The sequence below is a fragment of the Gopherus evgoodei genome, chromosome 4 (genome assembly GCF_007399415.2).
Source record: "Gopherus evgoodei ecotype Sinaloan lineage chromosome 4, rGopEvg1_v1.p, whole genome shotgun sequence".
In the NCBI taxonomy this organism is placed as follows: Eukaryota; Metazoa; Chordata; order Testudines; family Testudinidae; genus Gopherus; species Gopherus evgoodei.
In genome coordinates, this window is record NC_044325.1 from 69,758,880 (window position 1) to 69,779,787 (window position 20,908).

The 20,908-nt window shown below is 43.0% G+C and overlaps 1 protein-coding gene across 4 annotated transcripts in view; it reads right to left on the minus strand.

Moving 5' to 3' along the window:
- Positions 1-16,151, minus strand: part of PCNX1 (pecanex 1) — a 133,393-nt gene extending 117,242 nt beyond the window's left edge. For all 4 annotated transcript variants that reach the window (XM_030559669.1, XM_030559668.1, XM_030559667.1 and 1 more), the window contains exons 1-3: positions 15,942-16,151; positions 4,970-5,178; positions 1,159-1,264 (exon numbers count right to left, since the gene is read on the minus strand). In XM_030559669.1, coding sequence (XP_030415529.1) covers positions 1,159-1,264; positions 4,970-5,178; positions 15,942-16,094 — 468 coding nt within the window. In that variant the 5' untranslated portion in view covers positions 16,095-16,151. The remainder of the gene's footprint in view (positions 1-1,158; positions 1,265-4,969; positions 5,179-15,941) is intronic.
- Between the last annotated feature and the right edge of the window lie 4,757 nt (positions 16,152-20,908).

Consider the following 20,908-nt stretch of genomic DNA (forward strand, 5'->3'; position numbering starts at 1 on the left):
GCATTAAAGCACAAAAAAAAAGGGGCTACAAGTAGCAGAAAACAGCTTGTGCCCTCTCCATGTGCTTTAAACACTACCAGTCATACCAGTGCATCAAAATCACAGAGGAGTGTTTATAAAGCCACAAAATGTTTGAGTTCCCTTCAAACTTAGTCTGCGCCCATGGGAGAGATATCTATATATATTTCCAACACTGGTTTAAAGAGCCCTCTTGTTATTATAATATATTCCTCCCACAATCCCAAAATACTTGTTCTATTGAAAAGATTAAATGCTAGCAGCAAGTTCTTGCAGTCCTGTCCTGATGGGGAGGGAGAGGAAAACAGAAAGCCATGACACGTACTTTCTGCAAGATAGGTGGACAAGACAGTATGATCAACCTTATAAAAAGTGAGTATATATATTTAGTGAAGGAAATGTTTCTTTGCTGTAAACACACTTCATTTTCAAGTTCCCACATAATGCTACAGAAACAAGTAGTGCATAACACAATTACATTAAAACTGAAATCCGAAAAATTCACACAACCTTGCCATTTTGGCTACAGTGGCCCATAATTATAACCCCTCCCCACTCTGTTTCCCCTCAATCCTCCAAAAACATATCAGAGGATCAAAGTAACTGGGACACTGGCACAGTTCTTCTGGAAATGAGAGAGATTTAGCATCTCTCCACTCTCATCGTCTTATCTTGCTCTGTTCCCTTTAGCCAACATTTATGACTACTACCCCTGATGTGTCAAGAGTAATGTCTCTCAAAAAAGCCAGTTAGCACGACAAGAAATAGCCACACAAGGTAGTAATGGAAAAAACTTCCTAGGAAGAAACTTCCATTCAATCTTCTTAGCAATTTAAATGAAATTTGCCATTTGGGAAACTGAAAAAGTGAATTTAATATGGAAGTACTAGGTAAGAAGTTCCCAAAGAAATGAAGTTGTAGAGCTAATGGACTAGTAGGAAAGAAAAGACATTTCAACGATTGGTCCTAGGGCACTGACGAAGTGTTTCACAAAGAAATTAAAAAAGAACAGGGCGACAGAGCAGACTGTTTAAGCTTTTCTTTTGATGGAAAAAAGGGGGACCGCAAGCTTACTGGGAACAGTAACAAAGACTGCAGTAATGATTAGATAGCAGTAGTTGGATTAGCTTTAATTCCTACCTGATTGTTTGCGTCTAGAGCAGCATAAGAATTGCGTGAACTGCAGCCAACTGGGGGAGTGGCTTCTCGTATGAACTCAGACATCTCAATCCCTCCACCAGGGTCACTAAAGAAAAAGTACAAAGAAATACGATGTTTTAAACCACTATTCCCATTACCTTTACTCATATTTGCTAGTAATTCAAAAGGCACGTTTCAAGTTTTGATTTAATACGCTGTTTGTGGTTTGTTTGTTTGTTTTTAAACTTCAAGGTATGTGAACAAATGGACACCAAAGTACATTTTCTACTTCATTTACCGTATGCCATGCTAGGAAGGCTTGGTCGCACGGCAATCTGGCTATTTTGGATTTGTGCAATGACTCTTGGAGACAAGGCAAAGCAGTTCCTGAAGACATTCTAATTCACGCTGGGAACTAGAATGGTCCCCAGCCACCACCTGAATCTGAGCCTTCCCTTACCCTCCAAGATGGCAAAACTCAGTAGCTGCTAAGAATTAAGACCAGAGGATTTTGAGCAGGATAAACTGAATCTTGTTTAAACTAAAATTAAAAGATTTTCAGCCAGCCTGCATAGACCCAAAACTAGAGCCTTCTGCAAAAAAGTTTATGAATGGGATAAATATGCCCTATCTCCAACAAAGTAGGAAATACTTGAAAATGGGACTCCATTTTGGCATGGCTCAACAGTGTAAGGTATATAGCAGCAAGTAACTATTCTTTAAGCCGAAGCATTCCCGCTAACATCAACAATGGTTGAAAGTGAACACTGAATTCTGGATCACTAACTTCAGTCTTAGCTAAAATGGTGGATATTCCTTAAATGGTTTTAAAATAAATGAAGAGTAAAAGTAAGTTAAAATGAGCATTTCAGTTTAATTACAGTATACATTACAGCTGCAACTGTGCTAGTATAATAATGCCTTGCAAAAATATTCTCATTTTGCCCCCATTGAGTAGCATACTCAGAAATGTTGCATGCATTTAAAATACACCTCTACATCAATATAATGCGGTCCTCGGGGGCCAAAAAGGCTCACCATCTTGTAGATGAGACTGCGTTATATTGGGTTCAGGCTGGTACGATGTACCAGCAAGAGCCAGCTTCCCTGGCGGTGATTTAAAGGGCCTGGTGCTCCAGCCACTGCTGGGAGCCCCGGGCCCTTTAAATCACCACTGGAGGTCTGGCAGCGGGGCTCGGGTGGTGATTTAAAGGGCCTGGGGCTCCACACAAATTCGGATAAAATGCGGTAAAGCAGCGGGGGTCAGTGGCGCTTTAAAGGGCCCAGGGTTCCCTGCTGCTTTACCACTTTATATCTGAATTCATCTTATATCGGGTCGCGTTCTGTTGGGGTAGAGGTATATTAGCATGCACATTACTTCTCAGTGTGAATTTACAGAAGGCCGGGTTGAGCAAAATTGGCACAGCTTTCTTTTAAACGAGCTACAAAAAGCTAGCATGAGGAATAGTTCACTCCACTAGGGCTCCCCCACACAAGCAAACCTAGAGTTGTACAGCAGTCATCCCTAGCAGAATATAAAAGACTGACACAGCATTACTGAAGCTAGGAATATATAAACCTAATTTTTGCAGGCACAGGAAGAAGTATGGATTTCAAAACTCAAATCATGGCATCTAAAAAGGATTTTGCAACTCCTCAAAACTCAGACCTTCAATTTACAACCAATTATAATCTTGGGTGAATTATATGTTCATTTGTTTTCCCTATGAAATACTGGAATTTTTCCATTCATGATGTCTGTTTACTTCTGCAAGTGAATTCTGAGTGTGAGAGAAGTTGCCAGTTTCAGAACAAGAGTCATAGAAGCAGAAAAAGTTATCACACACAAATGGGAAGAAAACGTAATGCAAAAGATACGTCCACAACAAGTAGTAACAATGAGACTAGAAGTTCAAGATTAAGAAGTGAGACAGTCATGAGATATGAGTTAGTAATTTGAAAATGTTAGGAAAAATTAGCAGTTATTTCAATGCCAACTACCACAAACTTATTTAAATTGGCTAGAAACAGAGTTCAGCTACTGACTGTAACAATGAAATAAAGCATAAATAAGATCTTGAAAGCTTAGTCGCCTGACTGAACATTACAGCAAAGCCACTTCCAAGGAAAAACAAAAATACAATTTTATTGAAGTCAGCAATTTTCTCATATGAAAGTTACCAGTTTAAAGTCCACGAAAGTGAATTGACAATCTGTCATTTTCAAAAATTGGCTTTCTGACTTGGAAACTGAACACACTAGGTGCAAAATGTGTTATTAGATAGTACCCGTCTACTACTGTCTCTGTGACTGCATGCACAGTCTACGCAATGTCGTGTGTGGCCTCCTTGACCAATTATCTCCAAAGAATAAAAGCTTTTTCAAAAAAGCAAGTGTTTCATACTGATTTATGCTGAAGAGTACTATGTCAGAAATTTTTTTAAACAAGTTTCAGATTTACAAGGGGTGTTCAAAAGGATTTCATGATCCATCTGCACCCCATAAAAGACAGACCCTGCAGTTAATTAGCTAGATACAAACACACAAAGAAGTTAAGTCAGAATTTTAAAACCCTTTTTGCTCTAAGTTCTAGTTTCTGAATGGAAACAGGATGTAAACTGCTGTTGTCACCAAATATACGGCCAGATTGACAGGCTTCTTTCTACATGCTCACCTTCAGCAAACAGTATTCAGCAGGCACCTCAAAGGGCCAGTCTGCAAAAACCAGCTACAAACTTCAGAAGGAAGGAGGTCAGAGCATGTTAATTTTTGAAGTATTAAGAGTGTTTTTTGGATTTTATTTTGTCCTTTTAAACAAAGGGCACATGAGTGGAGGAGTCTGGTTTGGCACACTAAATCAAAGAATACCAGATATTTTTAGTCTAGGCCAAGTCACTTACTACTTGACCAAGTAGTTCCCCTCCCCATGTGCCAATCCCAAATATCTGTAGAAGGGAGATAATTCCTACCAACTGTAAAGGAGGTTGTGAAGGTTAGCTAGCCAATGTTTGTAAGTTGTAACATAACACCAAATATTGTCAGTCATGACCTGACCATTACATCATTTCAGTATAATCATCATTAGAAGGTACTTGCAGAATCAGAATCTTAGCCAAAATTTCCATTTGATTAAATACCCTTATAGCCATCTAGAATCTACTGGTAGAGTTGAGTGTTTAACGGATTTCCTACATCTGAAAGGTAGTGATTTTTGGAACTATTATTAAGCTAGAAAGCTACAGTGTGATGCTATCTCTAAAGAGATGCACCACCTCCACTACTTTGAACTTCAGTTAAGAGCAAACCTAAACAGTCTTCCTCCCCCCCCCCCCCCCCGCGAAAAAAAAAAAAGTTTCTCTGCATGGAGTTGGGAACAGGGCCACTATGAGAGGCACAGAACTTGTGGATCTTCCAGATGGGAAGTGGAGAATATGGCGTTACATATTAAACTCCACCCTTAAATTCACAAAATGCCAGGCAACTGCTGTTCCTGATTAGGGTGACCAGAAAGCTAATGTGAAAAATCAGGACAGTGGGTGGGGGGATAAATAGGAGCCTATATAAGAAAGAGACCCAACAATTGGGACTGTCCCTATAAAATCAGGACACCTGGTACCCTATTCCTGATTGACTTTAAAAAGCCATTTGACTCCCTGAAACATCCAAAGTTACAGATATAGCCAATATCCTCAGTTGTTTTTTTTCACATTACCTTGATTTACCGGTTATCAGACTGATGAGGACTACTGTTACAAGTAAGTAGTGCATGCAGAATCAGCCTTGACCACATAAACAGATGAAGCTCTCTTACCTGGGCCCATTGCTGTCTGTTCTCCTGGTTGAAGTATTGCCTTGTTCAGTTTTTGCACCCCTGTCCATATGTTCACTGGCATTCCTCTCCACAATTTCTCCTTCATCCAATGCCCTGTGCAAACGGTAGTTCACCATTTTCAGAACAATGAAGAGAGCTGCTATCACTGGACAGTAGACTGCTACTATCACCATTGAAGAAGGAAGGGCCTTTCAAAAGGAAAATTAAAAAAAATGAAGTGGATTCAAGAGATGTTAAAGACTAGATCACCAAACAAGTATAAAATTGAGTGTAGTAACAGAATTTTATTTATGCCATGTACACTTTCATCATTCCCCAAAACTGATATAAAAAAGACACACATAGGACATCAGCATGTAAGACTTGTTTCAACTAGTTTTTTCAAACCTGAAAAGGGGACTTGGGTGGGAATCAATTATAGGGTGCCAAGAGCAGACATGGAGTGGGGACTCCATATCCCAGAGGCAGGCAAACTACAGCAGACTGTCATGCCCAGCTCTTGAGCTCCTGGCCAGGGAGGCTAGCCCCAGGCCTCTCCCCTGCTGTCCACTTTCCCCTGAAGCCTCAGCTCGCCGCACCGTTAGCGCTCCGGGTGCCAGGGCTGCGAGCTCCTACTGGGCAACATGACAGCGCATTGGCTCTGGCTGGCGCAGCTGCCAGCCCTGGTGCTCTGAGTGGCATGGTAATGGGGTGGAAGGGTTAGATAAAGTGTAGGGGGTTCCAGGGGCAGTCAGGTGACAGGGAGCGGTGGTTCGGGGGGGAATGAGGGGGTTGGATAGGCACGGGAGTCCCGGGGGGCCTGTCAGGGGCTGGGGGGGGGGTGAGGTCCCAGGGGGGCTGTCATGGTATAATTCCCCACTCTGAACCTTAGCGTCCAAAAGATGGGGTACCAGCATGAATTCCTCTAAGCTCAATTACCAGCTTAGAACCTGTAGCGCTGCCACCAACCAGGAATTACAGTGCCTGGTACAATCTGGTCACCCCCTCCCCCAAAACCTTGCCCGGGAACCCCCAAGACCCAGACCCTCTGGATCTTAACACAAGGAAAGTAAACCCTTTCCCTCACCGTTGTCTCTCCCAGGCTTCCCCTCCCTGGGTTACCCTGGAAGATTACTGTGATTCAAACTCCTTGAATCTTTAAACAGAGAGGAAAATTTACCTCCCCTCCTCCTCCTCTCTCTCCCTCCCAGACTCTCCCTGAGAGAGAAAGTAATCCTAACACAGAGAGAAAATTAACCTCTCTCCCCCCCTTCCTTCCCACCAAGTCCCTGGTGAATCCAGACCCAGTCCCCTGGGGTCTCACCAGAATAAAAAAAAAAAAAATCACATTCTTAAACAAGAAAAGCTTTTAATTAAAGAAAGAACAAAGGTAAAAATTATCTTTGTAAATTTAACATGGAATATGTTTCTGAGTCCTTCGGCTATAGACACTGGGAATACCCTCCCAGCCTAAGTATACAAGTACAAATTAAAATCCTTTCAGCAAAATACAAATTTGAACTCCTCCCAGCCAAATACACATTTGAACGCCTCCCAGCCAAATACACATTTGCAAATAAAGAAAACAAACATAAGCCTAACTTGCTCTATCTACCTAGTACTCTCTATTCTGAACTTATAAGAGCCTGTATCGGAGAGATTGGAGAGAAACCTGGTTGTACGTCTGGTCCCTCTGAGTCCCCAGAGTGAACAACAACCAAAAAACTAACAGCACACACACAAACCTCCCTCCCTCAAGATTTGAAAGTATCCTGTCCTCTGATTGGTCCTCTGGTCAGGTGACAGCCTGGCTCACTGATCTTGTTAACCCTTTCCAGGCAAAAGAGATATGAAGTACATCTGTTCCATTAACTCTTAACTATCCGTTTATGACAGGGGCAGTTAGGGGTGGAGAGTCCCGGGAGTGGGGAGGGGTCAGGGGACAAGGAGCAGGGGGGCTTGGATAGGTTGGGGGTTCTGAGGAGGGCAGTCAGGAGGCAGGAAGTGGGAGGGAGCAGATAGGAGGCAGGGCCAGACTGTTTGGGGAGGCACAGACTTACCTACCTGGCCCTCCATACAGTTTTGGAACCCCCATGCGGCCCTCAGGCCAAAAAGTTTGCCCACCGTTGCCATGTCCACTGTCCAGATGACTGGGCAGCAAGGTCTCATGATCAATTTGCTTTAGAGTCAATGAAAATGAGTGACCCCAAGTGAAGTGTGGAAAGAGTTTTGGGAGTGGGGTGAGGGAGGAGGAAAAAGATCCTGTTTAGATAAGTTGACAAATCAAGTCAGAACACAACAGCTACTCCCACATGCCATACACCAGTATCATGGCAGCCTAACATGTTTTCCTGCCAAAGCAGAAAGATTGTTTATATCATACAGACTTGACACCTAAGCCTTACTAGAAATTAACCTGCAAGACTTCATGGTTCAAGGAACATTTGTGCTGGAACAGCTACACATGCCCAGAAGGAAGTGGAAACACAACAAAGGTGACCTGGAAAGGATTTTTCACACCACACCACCACCATACACTTAATTTTGATCTGTAAAAGAGCCTGACTTTTTTCCCCCCTGCCCCAACTTATTCCAACTTAAGGATGAAAAGTGAGAGCGGATCTTGCCAGGTTTTGCTGAAAGACCAATAGAAGGTCTCGGGGAACTCTGACTCTAATTGAAGGAGCAAAGGTGTTCCTCTAGATTTAACCCCATCTCTCAAGGCCGTGTCTAACATAAGAGGCTGGTAGAAGTCCTGGCACAATCTGATAACCACTTTTTAAAGCATGCTCAAAAGAGACGAGAGAGAGGAGAATACCTCTGCAGTGGAAATACATCACAGCTTCGGCAGCACTTCCAACCCTCACCTCTCTGGAGAGTTACTTTTGCTTGTTATTCTGTAACTTGTATTTCCTCACCTCCTAGTTTTTGACTTCTAACTTGTCTTGTTGCTCTGGCTGAAGCTCTTTAAATCTTTAACAGACCCAGTAGAACTTCAGCAGCAATAAGAGGGGCTGAAATCAGAAGAGGAGTTAGGAACTTCCTACCAGTAAGTAATTAGTCAAGGGAATAGATACAAGCTTTTCCTATTTACATACATGTTGGTAGTGATGATGCCACAAGAACTTTAAATAGTAACTGCAAGCATCAACAGGTCCTAATTAGAGCAAGACAGGAGTTAGAGGTGTGGTTGATAATCTTGCTTTGAATGTTTGCAAACAAAACAAACAGGTCAAAAAGAAAATTTTACCGTGAAATTGATTTACTAACTCAAAATATTTTCAACTTGTCTGGAGCAGAGTAACTTAGGTAGAAGTCCAAAAGTGGGGGGGGGGGGTTGTTTGGGGGGGAGAGAGGGGAGGCAAGAGAAAGAACTAACTTAAATTTTAATGTCTTGGCCTAAAACTAAGTGTTTTCAATAAATTTATCCAGAAAATACTTTAAGCTGCTATCATAATCACTAACACGTCACTATCATAATCGATTGATTAGTTAACCCATGCCATGGAATTCAGTGCTTTTGTTCAGTTAGAAAAAGACTGCTTATAAAAATAGATTTGCAAAGCCAGTACACCTGACTTTTGAGCTAGATTCTTGAAGCCCTGGGGGGAAAAAAATAATTGTGCCTGTGCTAGCCTTAAATATACTTCTGGTAAAGAAGGCCTGTAAAGATCAGCCAAACAAATCTTAGAAGCAGGATCCACAGGGAAATACATTTCATTTTCTACTTTGAATTAGAGGACAAGTTATTGGTTCATATTAGCAGCCATTAGGAAAGGGATAGATAATAAGACAGAAAATATTGTAATGCCATTATAAAAATCCATGGTACTCACACACCTTGAAAACTGGGTACAGTTCTGGTTGCCCCATCACAAAAAGATAAATCAGAACAGGAAAAGGTGCACAGAAAGGCAATGAAAATAATTAGGAGAGACTAAAAAGACTGGGACCGATCAGCTTAGAAAAGAGCTAACTATAGGGGGAGGGAGGAAAATATGATAGGTCTATAAAATCATGAATGGTATGCATTAAGTGAATAAGCAAGTATTACATAACCCCTACACATAAAACAAGAACTAGGGGTCACCCGTGAAATTAATAGGTAGCAGGTTTTAAAAAAAACAAAAGGAAGTACTTTTTCCACACAACACAGTCAGCCTGTGAAATCTGTTGCCATTGCCATGTTGCAAAGGCCAATAGTATAACCGGGTTAAAAAAAATATCAGTTTATGTACCTATTTGCCAATAGCCAAGATGATCAGAGGTGCAACCCCATGCTCCAACTGTTCGTAAATGCCAAACTGCCAGAAGGTGGGACTGGATGGCAGAGGATGGATCACTCAAAATTGTCTTCTTCTGTTCATTCCCTCTGAAGCGTCTGGCACTGGCCAATGTCAGAGACAGAATGCTAGACTAGATGGGCCATTTTTCTGCCCCTGTATGGCAACTAACTTAAGGTTTCTCAGGAACAGAGACCACTGGATTAAGCACATTTAGCCAAGGAAGAAAGCTATAGATTTGCAATGAGGTGAAGACAAGACGTCTGTGCTTCATGACCAAATGTGATAACTAACATCATCTATTTCAGACTGACAGAATCCAATCATCACAGATATCCTTTATCTCATAACTATTACATTGCATAGCAATTCTTAAAGTTTTAACAGCAGTGCTCATAAAAATGCATTATACTGGTTAAAGCCATGCTTGATGGAGAAAAGCATTGCATGAGCCTTCCTACACAGATCTCACACTCACAATTTTGCAACTTCATCTTGACCTACAAGCACATGTACTATCCCCGGAACAGACAGCTGTCTGCGACCTGATAGCGTTGTGACTGACATGGAAAAGAAGATCTTCATGGTGGATGTCACGGTATCATTTGAAAATGCGTCACTGGCCTTCCATGAGGTCCGAGCTAGGAAGGTGCTGAAATACACCCCACTGGCCGACACCCTGAGAGCCTAGGGCTATGAGGACCAGATCCACGCCCTAGCCATGGGAGCCCTGGGTGCGTGGGACCCACACAATGAGCCGGTGCTGAGAGCATGCAGAGCTGGTCAACATTACGGCCGGCTCATGAGACAGCTCATGGTGTCCGACACGACCAGGTGATCCAGAGGCATATACACGGAGCACATCATGGGACACCACCAGTACCAGGTTGAGTAATCGAGACCGCCGGTCTGGGAAATAACCCACTTCCTTCCTTCCCTGGCGAACCAAGGGACACACCCCACCCATGTACTTATGTGCTACACCAATACTGACTTGGACTCTAAATACATTCCACGAGAAGCGTACCTGAGCCCACTTATCCACTGGCATTTTAAAAACTCCCGCATCCCAATCTGGGACTATGTTGGTTATGTGCTATGTATGTCTCTCGTGAACCTTGTAATCGATATTTGTAATCCTTCATAACCCAAGCCTGACCCCAGATGTACAGTACCTTCCCTCTTAACTTGTGTAAATTTGATTTTAAACATTAACTTTAATACAAATTTTAATTCTAATCCTGGGCTTTTCTTGAGAAGACTACCAGTTGGGTTTAATTCATTATGGTCCTATAACAAGAACAAATTTTGGTGAAGTCTAACAATGACTTCACAACTAAGTGCTTGTCTACACTGGCAATGCTAAAGCGCTGCTGCGGCAGTGCTTTAACGTGTCTTGCGTGGTTGCGGCGCAGCTCTAGCGCTGAAACTTACTGCGCTTGGGGGAATGGGATTGTTCATACCCAAGCGAGAAACTTGAAGCTCTGAAAATTGCCAGTGTAGACAAGCCCTCTCTCTCACCTGTGACTGAACAAAGGTGTTACTTTAGAGTGGTTAGATTAGTTTTATTAGCTTTTGTCACTCTGCCTCTTTTGTATAAATCTCATTTTAAACCTCAGAGAAATCCTGTTCATTAGTTTGTTACACATCGCTCTTATTCTACAATATTTTTGTAGCTCTAGTATGTGGTACAGATAAAAATCATAAGCCTGTACTAGAAACTGACTTGCCTCTTAAAGGGACTAATTGTTGGTAGGATATACATGAAAAGATAAAGTAGACAAAATGCAAGAACTGCTTGTTCATTAGATTTAGGGTGGAGAAGAGCTTTTTAAATTTATGAATTAATTCAACTCAGCAAAAATTTGTTTTATATTTTAATACTGGCTAGACACAATATGCAAATTTGGGGTGCTTAACTCTCCATAAAGTTTTCTACCTCCGTTTTGGAACAGCCAATACTGGGGCTTCAGGCAATCCAAACTGAAAAAATATTTGTTTAAGAACTTCTTACTTTGAAGCATTTGGGTGTACTAGGAGATTTAAGAGGAAGTTTATGACATTTCCTCTGCAGTAATATGCTGAGTGCTACAGTTTGAGTTAAAGTTTGGCCAAATTGGAGTCAATACTGAATGTTTTTAGAAAGCCTGTAGAACAAGACACTGCAATAATATTAACTGCAAGAAGCAAGGTCCCACACTTTGTATGCTGCATCTAGTTGTCAGTTTTATTCAGAGCTTAAATAATAGATAATGTTTTCACCCCTCTTAGACAGAAGGCTGAGAATGAAGCACTAAAAAAAGCTGGGCCTGAGCCCAAGATAATTCCAGGTTTTTTACTTGCATTTCTCAAAATCTGAGAAGACATCCTCTAAGTATAAGAATGGCCAAACTGGGTCAGACCAAAGGTCCATCTAGCCCAGTATCCTGTCTTCTGACAGTGGCCAATGCCAGGCGCCTCAGAGGGAATGAACAGAACAGGTAATCATCAAGTGATCCATTCCCTGTCACCCATTCCCAGCTTCTGGCACACAGAGGATAAGGAGATCATCCTTGCCACCCTGGCTAATAGCCATTGATGGACCTATCCTCCATGAATTTATCTAGCTCTTTTTGTATAATGCATTTATGACCTCAACTATTAAGTTACAATACAGAGTAGGTATAATGGGATTTTCTGAAAAACTAAATCTAGTTGGGAACAACAACAACAACAACAAAACACGAAGTGCCACTTAGAGAAAGCAAGCACAAAGTCACAGGGAAAACATCTCTTTGAAATGCACTCCAGTGCCTAGGCTTCCTGGCTGTAATCATGGAACCATACCTATTTGTCTAAACAGGTCTTACCATATCACACTTCTACACTGAATTACATTTAAGTGACCAATGTATGACCAGCTATTATATCGATTCTAGATATCTAAAGAGATCTTGCCATTACAGATATGGACATATTCCATAAACATGTTCCACGCTTAGAATAATGGCTCCAATGAAGTAAGTGGCAAGACTCCCATTTACTTCAGGGAAGCCAGGATTTCACCCTATTTCATTTCTGAGTGATTTTTTGTTTTGTTTTGTATGGGGGAGTGGTAAGTTTAAAATAATGTGGGAAGTGATTTGAATACTACACTTACTGGAATAACAGTTGGCATTTATATAAGAGTTATTTCAAGAGACTTGGGTTCTACTCCTGGCTCTGGCATATCCTGCTAGATGATGCTGTGACAAGTCACTTCCTCTTCCTGTGCCTCAGAGCTTGTATACATTTAAAATCCTGCAGTGGCACAGCTCCACTGTTTCCACCTGTCAGGGAGTCTGAGGAGCTCCTGTCTCTGGTGCCCTGGGGGAGAAGGTGAAGGAGGTGGGCTGCTAGGGAGCCCAGCCCAGCCCTCTTTGCCCCTACCAGCCTCCCTACTCCAGTAGGTGAAGGTTCCTGCCTCATGTGGTGTCTCCAGGAGGGAGCATGGGTCAATGGCCCTATATACTTGGATTGAAGAGCAGGAATCTAACAGAGTTGAAATTAACATGGTTGTGTTTTCCTCTGTATGTGTATTGATCATTGAGTGTACATCTCTGGGAACAGAATATATCAACAGCTGCTGCTAAAGCCACCGAAACACTCCCACCGACTTTTGGTACAACAAACTACATCTTTAGACAATGGAGGTATATTTGAACATACTAGTTTGAAGGACAAGGTGCATCAGCTCAAATAAAGTATTTCTTGCCTAAAAACTGAGTTACAATTGAATGTAACTTGATTATAAAAACTTAAGTCACCTTTACCCTCAGAGAGCTTGCTACAAGCAAAGCACTGAAGGGACTTTGTGGCCTTCCTACCACAGGATATTTTAGAAATAAGTCCCAACCGTTGCTACCCTAATGAAGCAAAAACAAGTGGGAATTTGTTCCTAGAATTTCCTGCTGTGGGAAAATACATCATGTTTTACAAAGTTAAATGTAATAAGATCTCCCAGCATTTGACATCTTTGTTTTAAAAATAACAGGCTGTTTGTCAGCAAAAACTACCTTGAAGCTAGTTTAGAAATCCTCTCCTACACACAGTTATAAGCCACACTCCAAACAAACAAAAACAAAAACAAAACAAAAACCTGGCTTCCTCCAGGAATATTTAACAAATGTTGCTTAACTGTGCAATTCCTACAAAGATACAGTTCCAGAATACCAACAGTAAATGATGTTAAAAAAATAAAAAATAAAGGAGACATTCAGGAATAAGATGACCATAGTCATTCTGTCTGTTTAGTTTATGTCTAGACAACACTTAAAAACGGCAAAGGGTGGAAAAGGGAAAACAGCCAAATATGATTCAATCTGCGTTAACTTGTGACTAATCTTCCTACTTATTCTTGGAGCATTTGGCATGTTGTTGTTGCATCTTTTGCTTGTCCAAGGCAATGGAGATTTTTTTTTCTAATTACCTCAAGAAGAAACAGCTTGTTTGTTGCCTTTTTCCTTCTGTATCAAAGCACACAGATAGGCAGAAATAGTGCTTAAAGTTTCACTCAAGACAAAGACCCCTAAAGCACCAACTCCTGCTGCAAAAGCTGCACAAGATTCAAGTTACTCCAATTTCATCAGTTATCAGAAAAGGATAGAGAAGATTCTTTCCAAAGGAGTTTCCTGAATGGACATCTTGCTGTTTGTTAAACTGTTTATGGCAAGCACTAGGGGTGCTACTAATTAAATAAGCTATTTTGTCAAGCATGACTGGATATAGGAAATTACCATAAAAATGAAGGACAGAACAAACTCCAACAAGCTGCATCTCAACAGAAGACTCCGAAAGGATCTTCCTGCCTTTACATGAAAAGAGATTCCCAATATAGCATCCATTTAGTTGTAAACTGGATTAGACTGCTCATCTATTACACACACTGTAGATTTTTGGGTTTTTTTTGTTTGTTTTTTTTTAAAGAGAGGCAGCTGTTAATTAACAGCCTCTTGTTTCCTTGCCAGGAATGTATTATTTTTCAATAATGTGCAAAGCCATTTTCGTTTTCCAAAGAACACCGAAATACAAAAGGGCAGGTAATCTAGCAGCCTGATCTATGACCTCTAGTTCTCCTGCCCTTACAAACTCACACAGGGTTTTTTACCCTGAGGACTCATTCACTAATCTGCATACATTTTTCACAAGTCAGCTTCTGCTTTAAGTTGTCAAAGCATCTTGATTTCCCACACTTGCAGATTAGATCTGACTGTGCCAGAGATCAATCACATCACACCTAAGTGATCACACTGTACAACTGCTGAGAAATCCATGAGCTGAAATATTAATTTGTTTCACAGATGACATGCAAGTCAGAATTTGATGCTAAAAGATAAAGTGGTGAGTAATGTACAATGGGAAGCTACACACTGCCTGCCCTCCTTCCCACAATCCAAACACAACATATTAACATACAGAAAGGTTTTTTTTTTCCCAATGGAAGGCAAGGGGGAACCCACAAAGGATCATCAAAATTAAAAGGAGCTTTTGGGTTTAAAGTCAGTCTTTTTAAAAAACCTAAAATCAAAACAAGATGCTAAATCGAAAGGTACCTTTAACAGCAGATTATACTCCTACAGCACCTATTCCACCCCCCGAAGATCCCAAAGTACCTTACAAGCTGCAAGGCATAAGAATGCCTTCCCTTACTATTACAACACAGTCAAGACAGGAGAGCAGACAGCACACAGTGCACACAATACATGAATGGACCTTTAGACTATGATCTTATCCTCTAATTTTAAGAGATGAGCCACAGAATCTTTGCAATTAGACCACACAAAACTATGGTCAAGGTCTCATCCAAAGGTTCCTGGGGACACAGACTGCAAGCAAATGTTTATGTGAAAATAAAATAATAATACCACCACCACCACCATGGTCTTATACAGCACTTTTACTCAAAGTACTTTAACAAGGTAATAAACCATGTTATTCCCATTTTCCAGATGGGGAACACTATGACACAAGGAGGTGAAGTGACTTGCCCAAGGTCTCCCACAGCAGGCCAGAAGCTGACCCAGAAACAGAAGCCAGGCTTCCTTAGTCCCAGTCTGCCGCTCTATAACTGTGGGAATTTACAATATATGAAACTTTTATTCTAGGCCATTATAACAGCAACCATCACTTTAAACCAATTCAGATGTGCATTACAAGCCTAAGGACTCTGTCTCATCTGACATGCATCTGAGGAAGTGGGTATTCACCCACGAAAGCTCATGCTCCAAAACGTCTGTTAGTCTATAAGGTGCCACAGGATTCTTTGCTGCTGTCTCATCTTTGACATTTCTATGGTAGCTATAGGAAACTCAGGCCCTTATTGCCCAGGCTGGCACAGGAGAGCACCTCGCTGGCTCTGGGTACCAGAGAAAAAGCAGGAAGTTTAAAGTAAATCCACGTGGTCTCTCTCGTCTCTTCTTCTTCTCCCCCGAGCTTTTAACTATAAATGAAATTAAACAACAAGGGCCCCGTAGGAGTTGGCAGGGTGGGGCCGTCCACCCCCAGGCACCCGCTAGGGTATTCACAAGGCTTCGGCTCGGATTCAGCCCAGAGGGAGCAGGAGCAGGCCCCGGCCCCCGGGGTGGGGTGGGAGCCCTGACAGAGGGGAGCGCCCCACGCACACGCAGCCAGGGCCCCGCACGCGAGCACGGAGGGGTGGGGGCCGCACTCACCATGTAGAGAGTGAAGGGGAAGCCCAGCAGGAAGAGCCACAGATACAGGTGCAGCGCGTTGACCCCGGCGCCTTGGTGCGGGTCCTGGTACCAACCACCGCTTAGCGCCGCCCACACGCCCTGGCGCAGGATCTGCAGCGCCTGGGAGCCCATAGCGGCCCCGCTCCGCCGCGCTGGCCCCGCTCTATCCGCCCTGCGAGCCCGGCCAGAGCCGCGTCCCGCCCGCACCCCGCGACAGCCCGCACGTCCGCGGCCGCCAACCCCGCCTCCTCCCCACCAACGCCACCGCCATCTTAGGTCCGGGCCCCCGGCCACCCCCGCGCCGCCTCTGGACCGGCAGCCCTTGCGGCTGCTGCCGCCCGTCCCTCTCGCCGCTGCCAGGGAGTGACAACGAGCGGCGCTGCCTCAGAGAGCGGCGTCCCCGGGAAGCCCACCCCGCCTGGGGCGCCCCCGTGCGGCGTGGAGGGAGGAACAGCACTTCTGAGCCAGGGTGGCCCGGAGACCAGGCAGCAGAGCGGGGGCTCGCCTGGCAGTACCCACGTCTCCCCGCGCCTGAGCCGCTTGGGAGTAGCTGCCGGCGGGGCGTGACAAGAGGGTGTCGTGGGCCCCTTGATCACCGTGAGAAGGTGGGCAGAGGCCCAGGGGTGGAGGAGTCTGGTTAGTGGCAGTTTTCCCCAGGAACTGAAATTAGGTGGGGGTGTTTCAATCTACAGGGGGGGTGGCACTGGCAGCTGATGAAGGGTCAGATCATGAGGGCAAAGGTGCGCTTTATGGCACCCTAGTAAAAACTGAAAAATATAGCAGGGGCATTTTATTAGGTTTAACTCATGTTTTAAAATCAGCACACAAAGCCAAGCCTCCTATGAAGCACTAGAGCTGCATCTTTCTTGGTTTCTTTTACTTTTGCACAGCTCTATTAACGAACTTATCAAATGCAGGACATTCAGCGTTGGGGGCTTCTCATGTGTCTAGTACTTCCAGTCCTTCATAATATGCTCATGATCAGGCAAAAAGTCTCTCCTTTCAGAACACAAAATTATAAGTAATGAGGAAAAAGAATGCTGAATTGTAGCTATTGGGACTGGGAGTAGCAAGAGATAAATTCCTACTTCTTTCATCATAGGAAACATAATACAAAGTTTGGGCTGAACCAGGGCCGGCTTTAGGAAGTGCATGGCCCAATTTGAACAGTTTCGATGGGGCCCGGCAGGGATGACTTAAAAAAAAAAAGTAAAAAAACACGTGGGGCTTGTATTCATCGGGCGGTGCTCCGAGTCTTCGGCGGTGGGTCCTTCACTCGCTCCAGGTCTTCAGCGGCACTGAAGGACCTGTCGCTGAAGTGCCGCCAAAGACCTGAAGTGCCGCCAGGTGAGTAAAAATTAAAAAGATGCCTCTAGCCAGGGAAGGGATTCTCACTGGGTGCAGGGCCCTCTTAGGCGCGGGGCCCAGTTCGGGGGAATTGGTGGAATAAGCCTAAAGCCGGCCCTCAGCTGAACCACTAGGGATGATAAAGAAAAAGCTGAAGTCAAATCTTCATTTGTTTGTTGTATGATATTCAACTCTGTGTTCAAATTCTTTATTCTTCCTTATCATATAGCAGCCCCATTGCTGGTAATCTCCCACCCCATGAAACTGGCAGTGTTTTATAAGACAGGCATCTGCAAAAGCTATGTAAAGAGTCACTAGAATCCAAAGGTTGCTATTGTAGATTTATAAGAATCAAGTCTGTGTACTTTTTCAGCTGGCTCAACAAATGTTTCTTGTCCTCTTCACTTAAGGAATCAATATAAGTGCTTTAATTAGTCAGTTTCTGAACTGAAGTCTTTGCTTCTTCCAGTATGTTTTCAATAGCTGTCTCTCTCTGATTGATCCAAGTGTAACTTCTGTTACTGGACAAAGATCTACTACTGTTGTAGCGGATGCCTGGATGGCATTGTTTAATGACCCCAGTGTTTTCAACAGTAGACTTTCAAGAGAGAGAATGACAATTGTCCTTTCTAAGGGCAGGTTTACAGTACAGGGTTAAGTCAACCTAACTTATGCAGCTCCATATATATGAATAACATAGCTGGAGCCGATGCAGCTTAGGTCGACTTATTACGGTGTCTACATCGCACTGGGTCGACAAGAGAAACTCTCCTGTCAACTTACGTTATGTTTCTCATTCCAATAGAGTACTGGAATCGATGGGAGAGCAATCTGCAGGCATTTTAGCAGGTCTTCACTAGACCCACTAAATCGACTGCCAATGGATCAATCACCACAGTGTCGAGTCCACCAGCCTCACTACTCGATAGATACTTTCCAAAGCCAATAATAATGGTTGCAGTAATTTTAAGACAACAGCCAAGGATCACTTATGAGAAGGCCAGCAGGTTTTCTTAGGTTGGACTCATTTGAACTTTAGCCCCAGTGTATCTTCTATTTTTTCCAAGATGTTCAGTCCTTTTGGACTCTTGCTGAAAAAAAGAGTATATGAAGAAATTAAATATGTTTTTTAATGTCTTTTGAAGATTCTGCAGCTCATACTAGTGTTGGCTGGAGTAGATGGCCTCTGCAGTGTGTATAGGAGAGATTAGGGTTACACTTTTCTGTGAGCAAAGCTTTTACTCCACTGTGTCTTCCAGAGTAGTTTGAAACTCTATCAAATTCCCAAGCAGCCATCTGTCTGGGGTTCAGTTTACAAGCATTTAACTCTTAAGATGTGGGTTGTCACAGATGCAACCAATGTGTCATCTATAACCTGATCATCTAGAAATGCATATACTGGCCTGTCACTGACATCAAGATAATGTACGCAGTGACTTAATACTTGATGCCAGTTTGCATCGGTGCATTCGTCAGCCATGTCTGCACATTTTCTGAATGTGGTGACAGAGTTCTTCACTTTTTTAACTGGTGAGTCTTTCACTGTTGCACTACATGCTTCTAACCAGTCCGTTGAGTTTCTTGCAGAAAGATAGTGAGCATTTGCTGGGCTTGGTCAGAACCAGTGTCCAACTAACAAGTGACAATACACTTAACATTAGCCTCCAGTTTGTAGTGTTTGGTATCTTTCGCTTAAATAGAAAGTATGATGTGACAGCCATGTTTGTTTGAATAAACTGTGTTGTCTCTCCAGCATTCTTAACAAGCTCATAAAGTATTTCTAAAATTGGCTTTGACAGTGACTGGCTTATAAAGTCTATGTAGTCCAGAGGCTTGGTGTTTTGCAGCCTTTTCACATAGGTTGTCAGCACTGGTTTGCTGATCAGTCTGGCAAACCAGGCTCCTCCACCTTTACTATATAAATCCATGATGTGCCCACATCTTGAATACTGCATGCAGTTCTGGTTGCCCCGTCTCAAAAAAGATGTATTAGAGTAGGAAAAGTTACAGAGAAGAGCAACTAACATGATTAGGGGTATGGAACAGCTTCTATATGAGGCAAGATTAAAAAGACCGGGACTTTCATCTTGGAAAAGAGACCACTAAGAGGGGATATGATAGAGATCTATAAAATCTTGATGTTGGGATATGTAAGGGTTAAGTAGAGACCAGGGAGACTGCTGATGTGCTGGTATGGTATTAGGAAGTAGAGGCACAGGCGGGCATTGTTTCTTCGCTTGATAGATAAGTGTCATCCCTCACCCTCCCATTCAGCTTGTTGGGGATAAATAAATGTTGCAGCTGCATAAGGAATGTAGTTGTCTAAAGGATACCTTTGTGTAAAGAAGTGTTATCTCCCCAACCCTTCCTTTCCCAGCTACATAAATGAGAACTGCTCACTGCCCCTTCCTCCCTCCCCAGAGAACTGTTGATTAAGGGAACTTTTGGCAACCAATTACTGCAAAGAAATGTATTTTCAAGGTAAAAAATGTGTATAATAAGCATATGCTGTAATCAGTCAATAGGGGTGGGTATAATCATAGTATGGGTGTTTCTATTACTTAATAAGGGTTTTGGGGGGTTGTAACAGATGTAGGCGTTTACATACTAACTTAAATAAAAAGAGTGTGCTGTAACTAATCCAGTGCTTACTTGACAATTGGATTGAGAGGAACAAGTATCACAATAAAGAAGCCCGAACTCAAATCCGTCTCTGGATCAGCCTGCTCCTTCTTCTAACACTTGACTGATCTGGAGAAAGTGAATAAGAAAGTGTTATTTACTACTTCACATAACACAAGAACTAGGGGTCACCCAATTAAATTCATAGGCAGCAGGTTTAAAATAAATAAAAGGAAATACTTCTTCACACAACACACAGTCAACCTGTGGAACTTATTGCCCGGGGATGTTGTGAAAGCCAAAACTATAACGGGGTTCAAAAAAGAACTAGATAAGTTCATGGAGGATAGGTCCATCAATGGCTATTAGCAGGATGGGCAGGGATGCAACGACATGCTTTGAGTGTCCATAGCCTCTTTTCGCCAGAAGCTGGGAGTGGATGACGGGATTAATCACTCAATATTTGCCCTGTTCTGTTCATTCCCTTTGAAGCACCTGGCATTGGCCACTGTCAGAAGAGAGGATACTGAGCTAGATGGACAATTGTTCTGACCCTAGTATGGCCATTCTTAGGTTCTTATGCAAAAAGTAATTGTAATATATAATAAAATAAAACTATTTAGTACAGAAACTCCCCAAGATAATGACCTCTTGAGACAGCGATGATATGTGATAATGATCTTGTCCAGGGTTTCTCAAACAGGGGTCGCCGCCTGTGTAGGGAAAGCCCCTGGCAGGCCAGGCCAGTGTGTTTACCTGCCTTGTCCGATTGCGTCTCCCACTGGCCGCGGATTGCTCCTCTGGGCCAATGGGAGCTGCTGGAAGTGGTGCAGGCCGAGGGACTTACTGGCCGCTGCTTCAGCAGCCCCCATTGGCCCACAACCCTTGTTTGAGAAACCCTGATCTTGTCAAATAAAGCGTTCTGAAAATCTTGGCCTTCTAGGAAATATATTTATATAAGTTTCCTAGTCACAAAT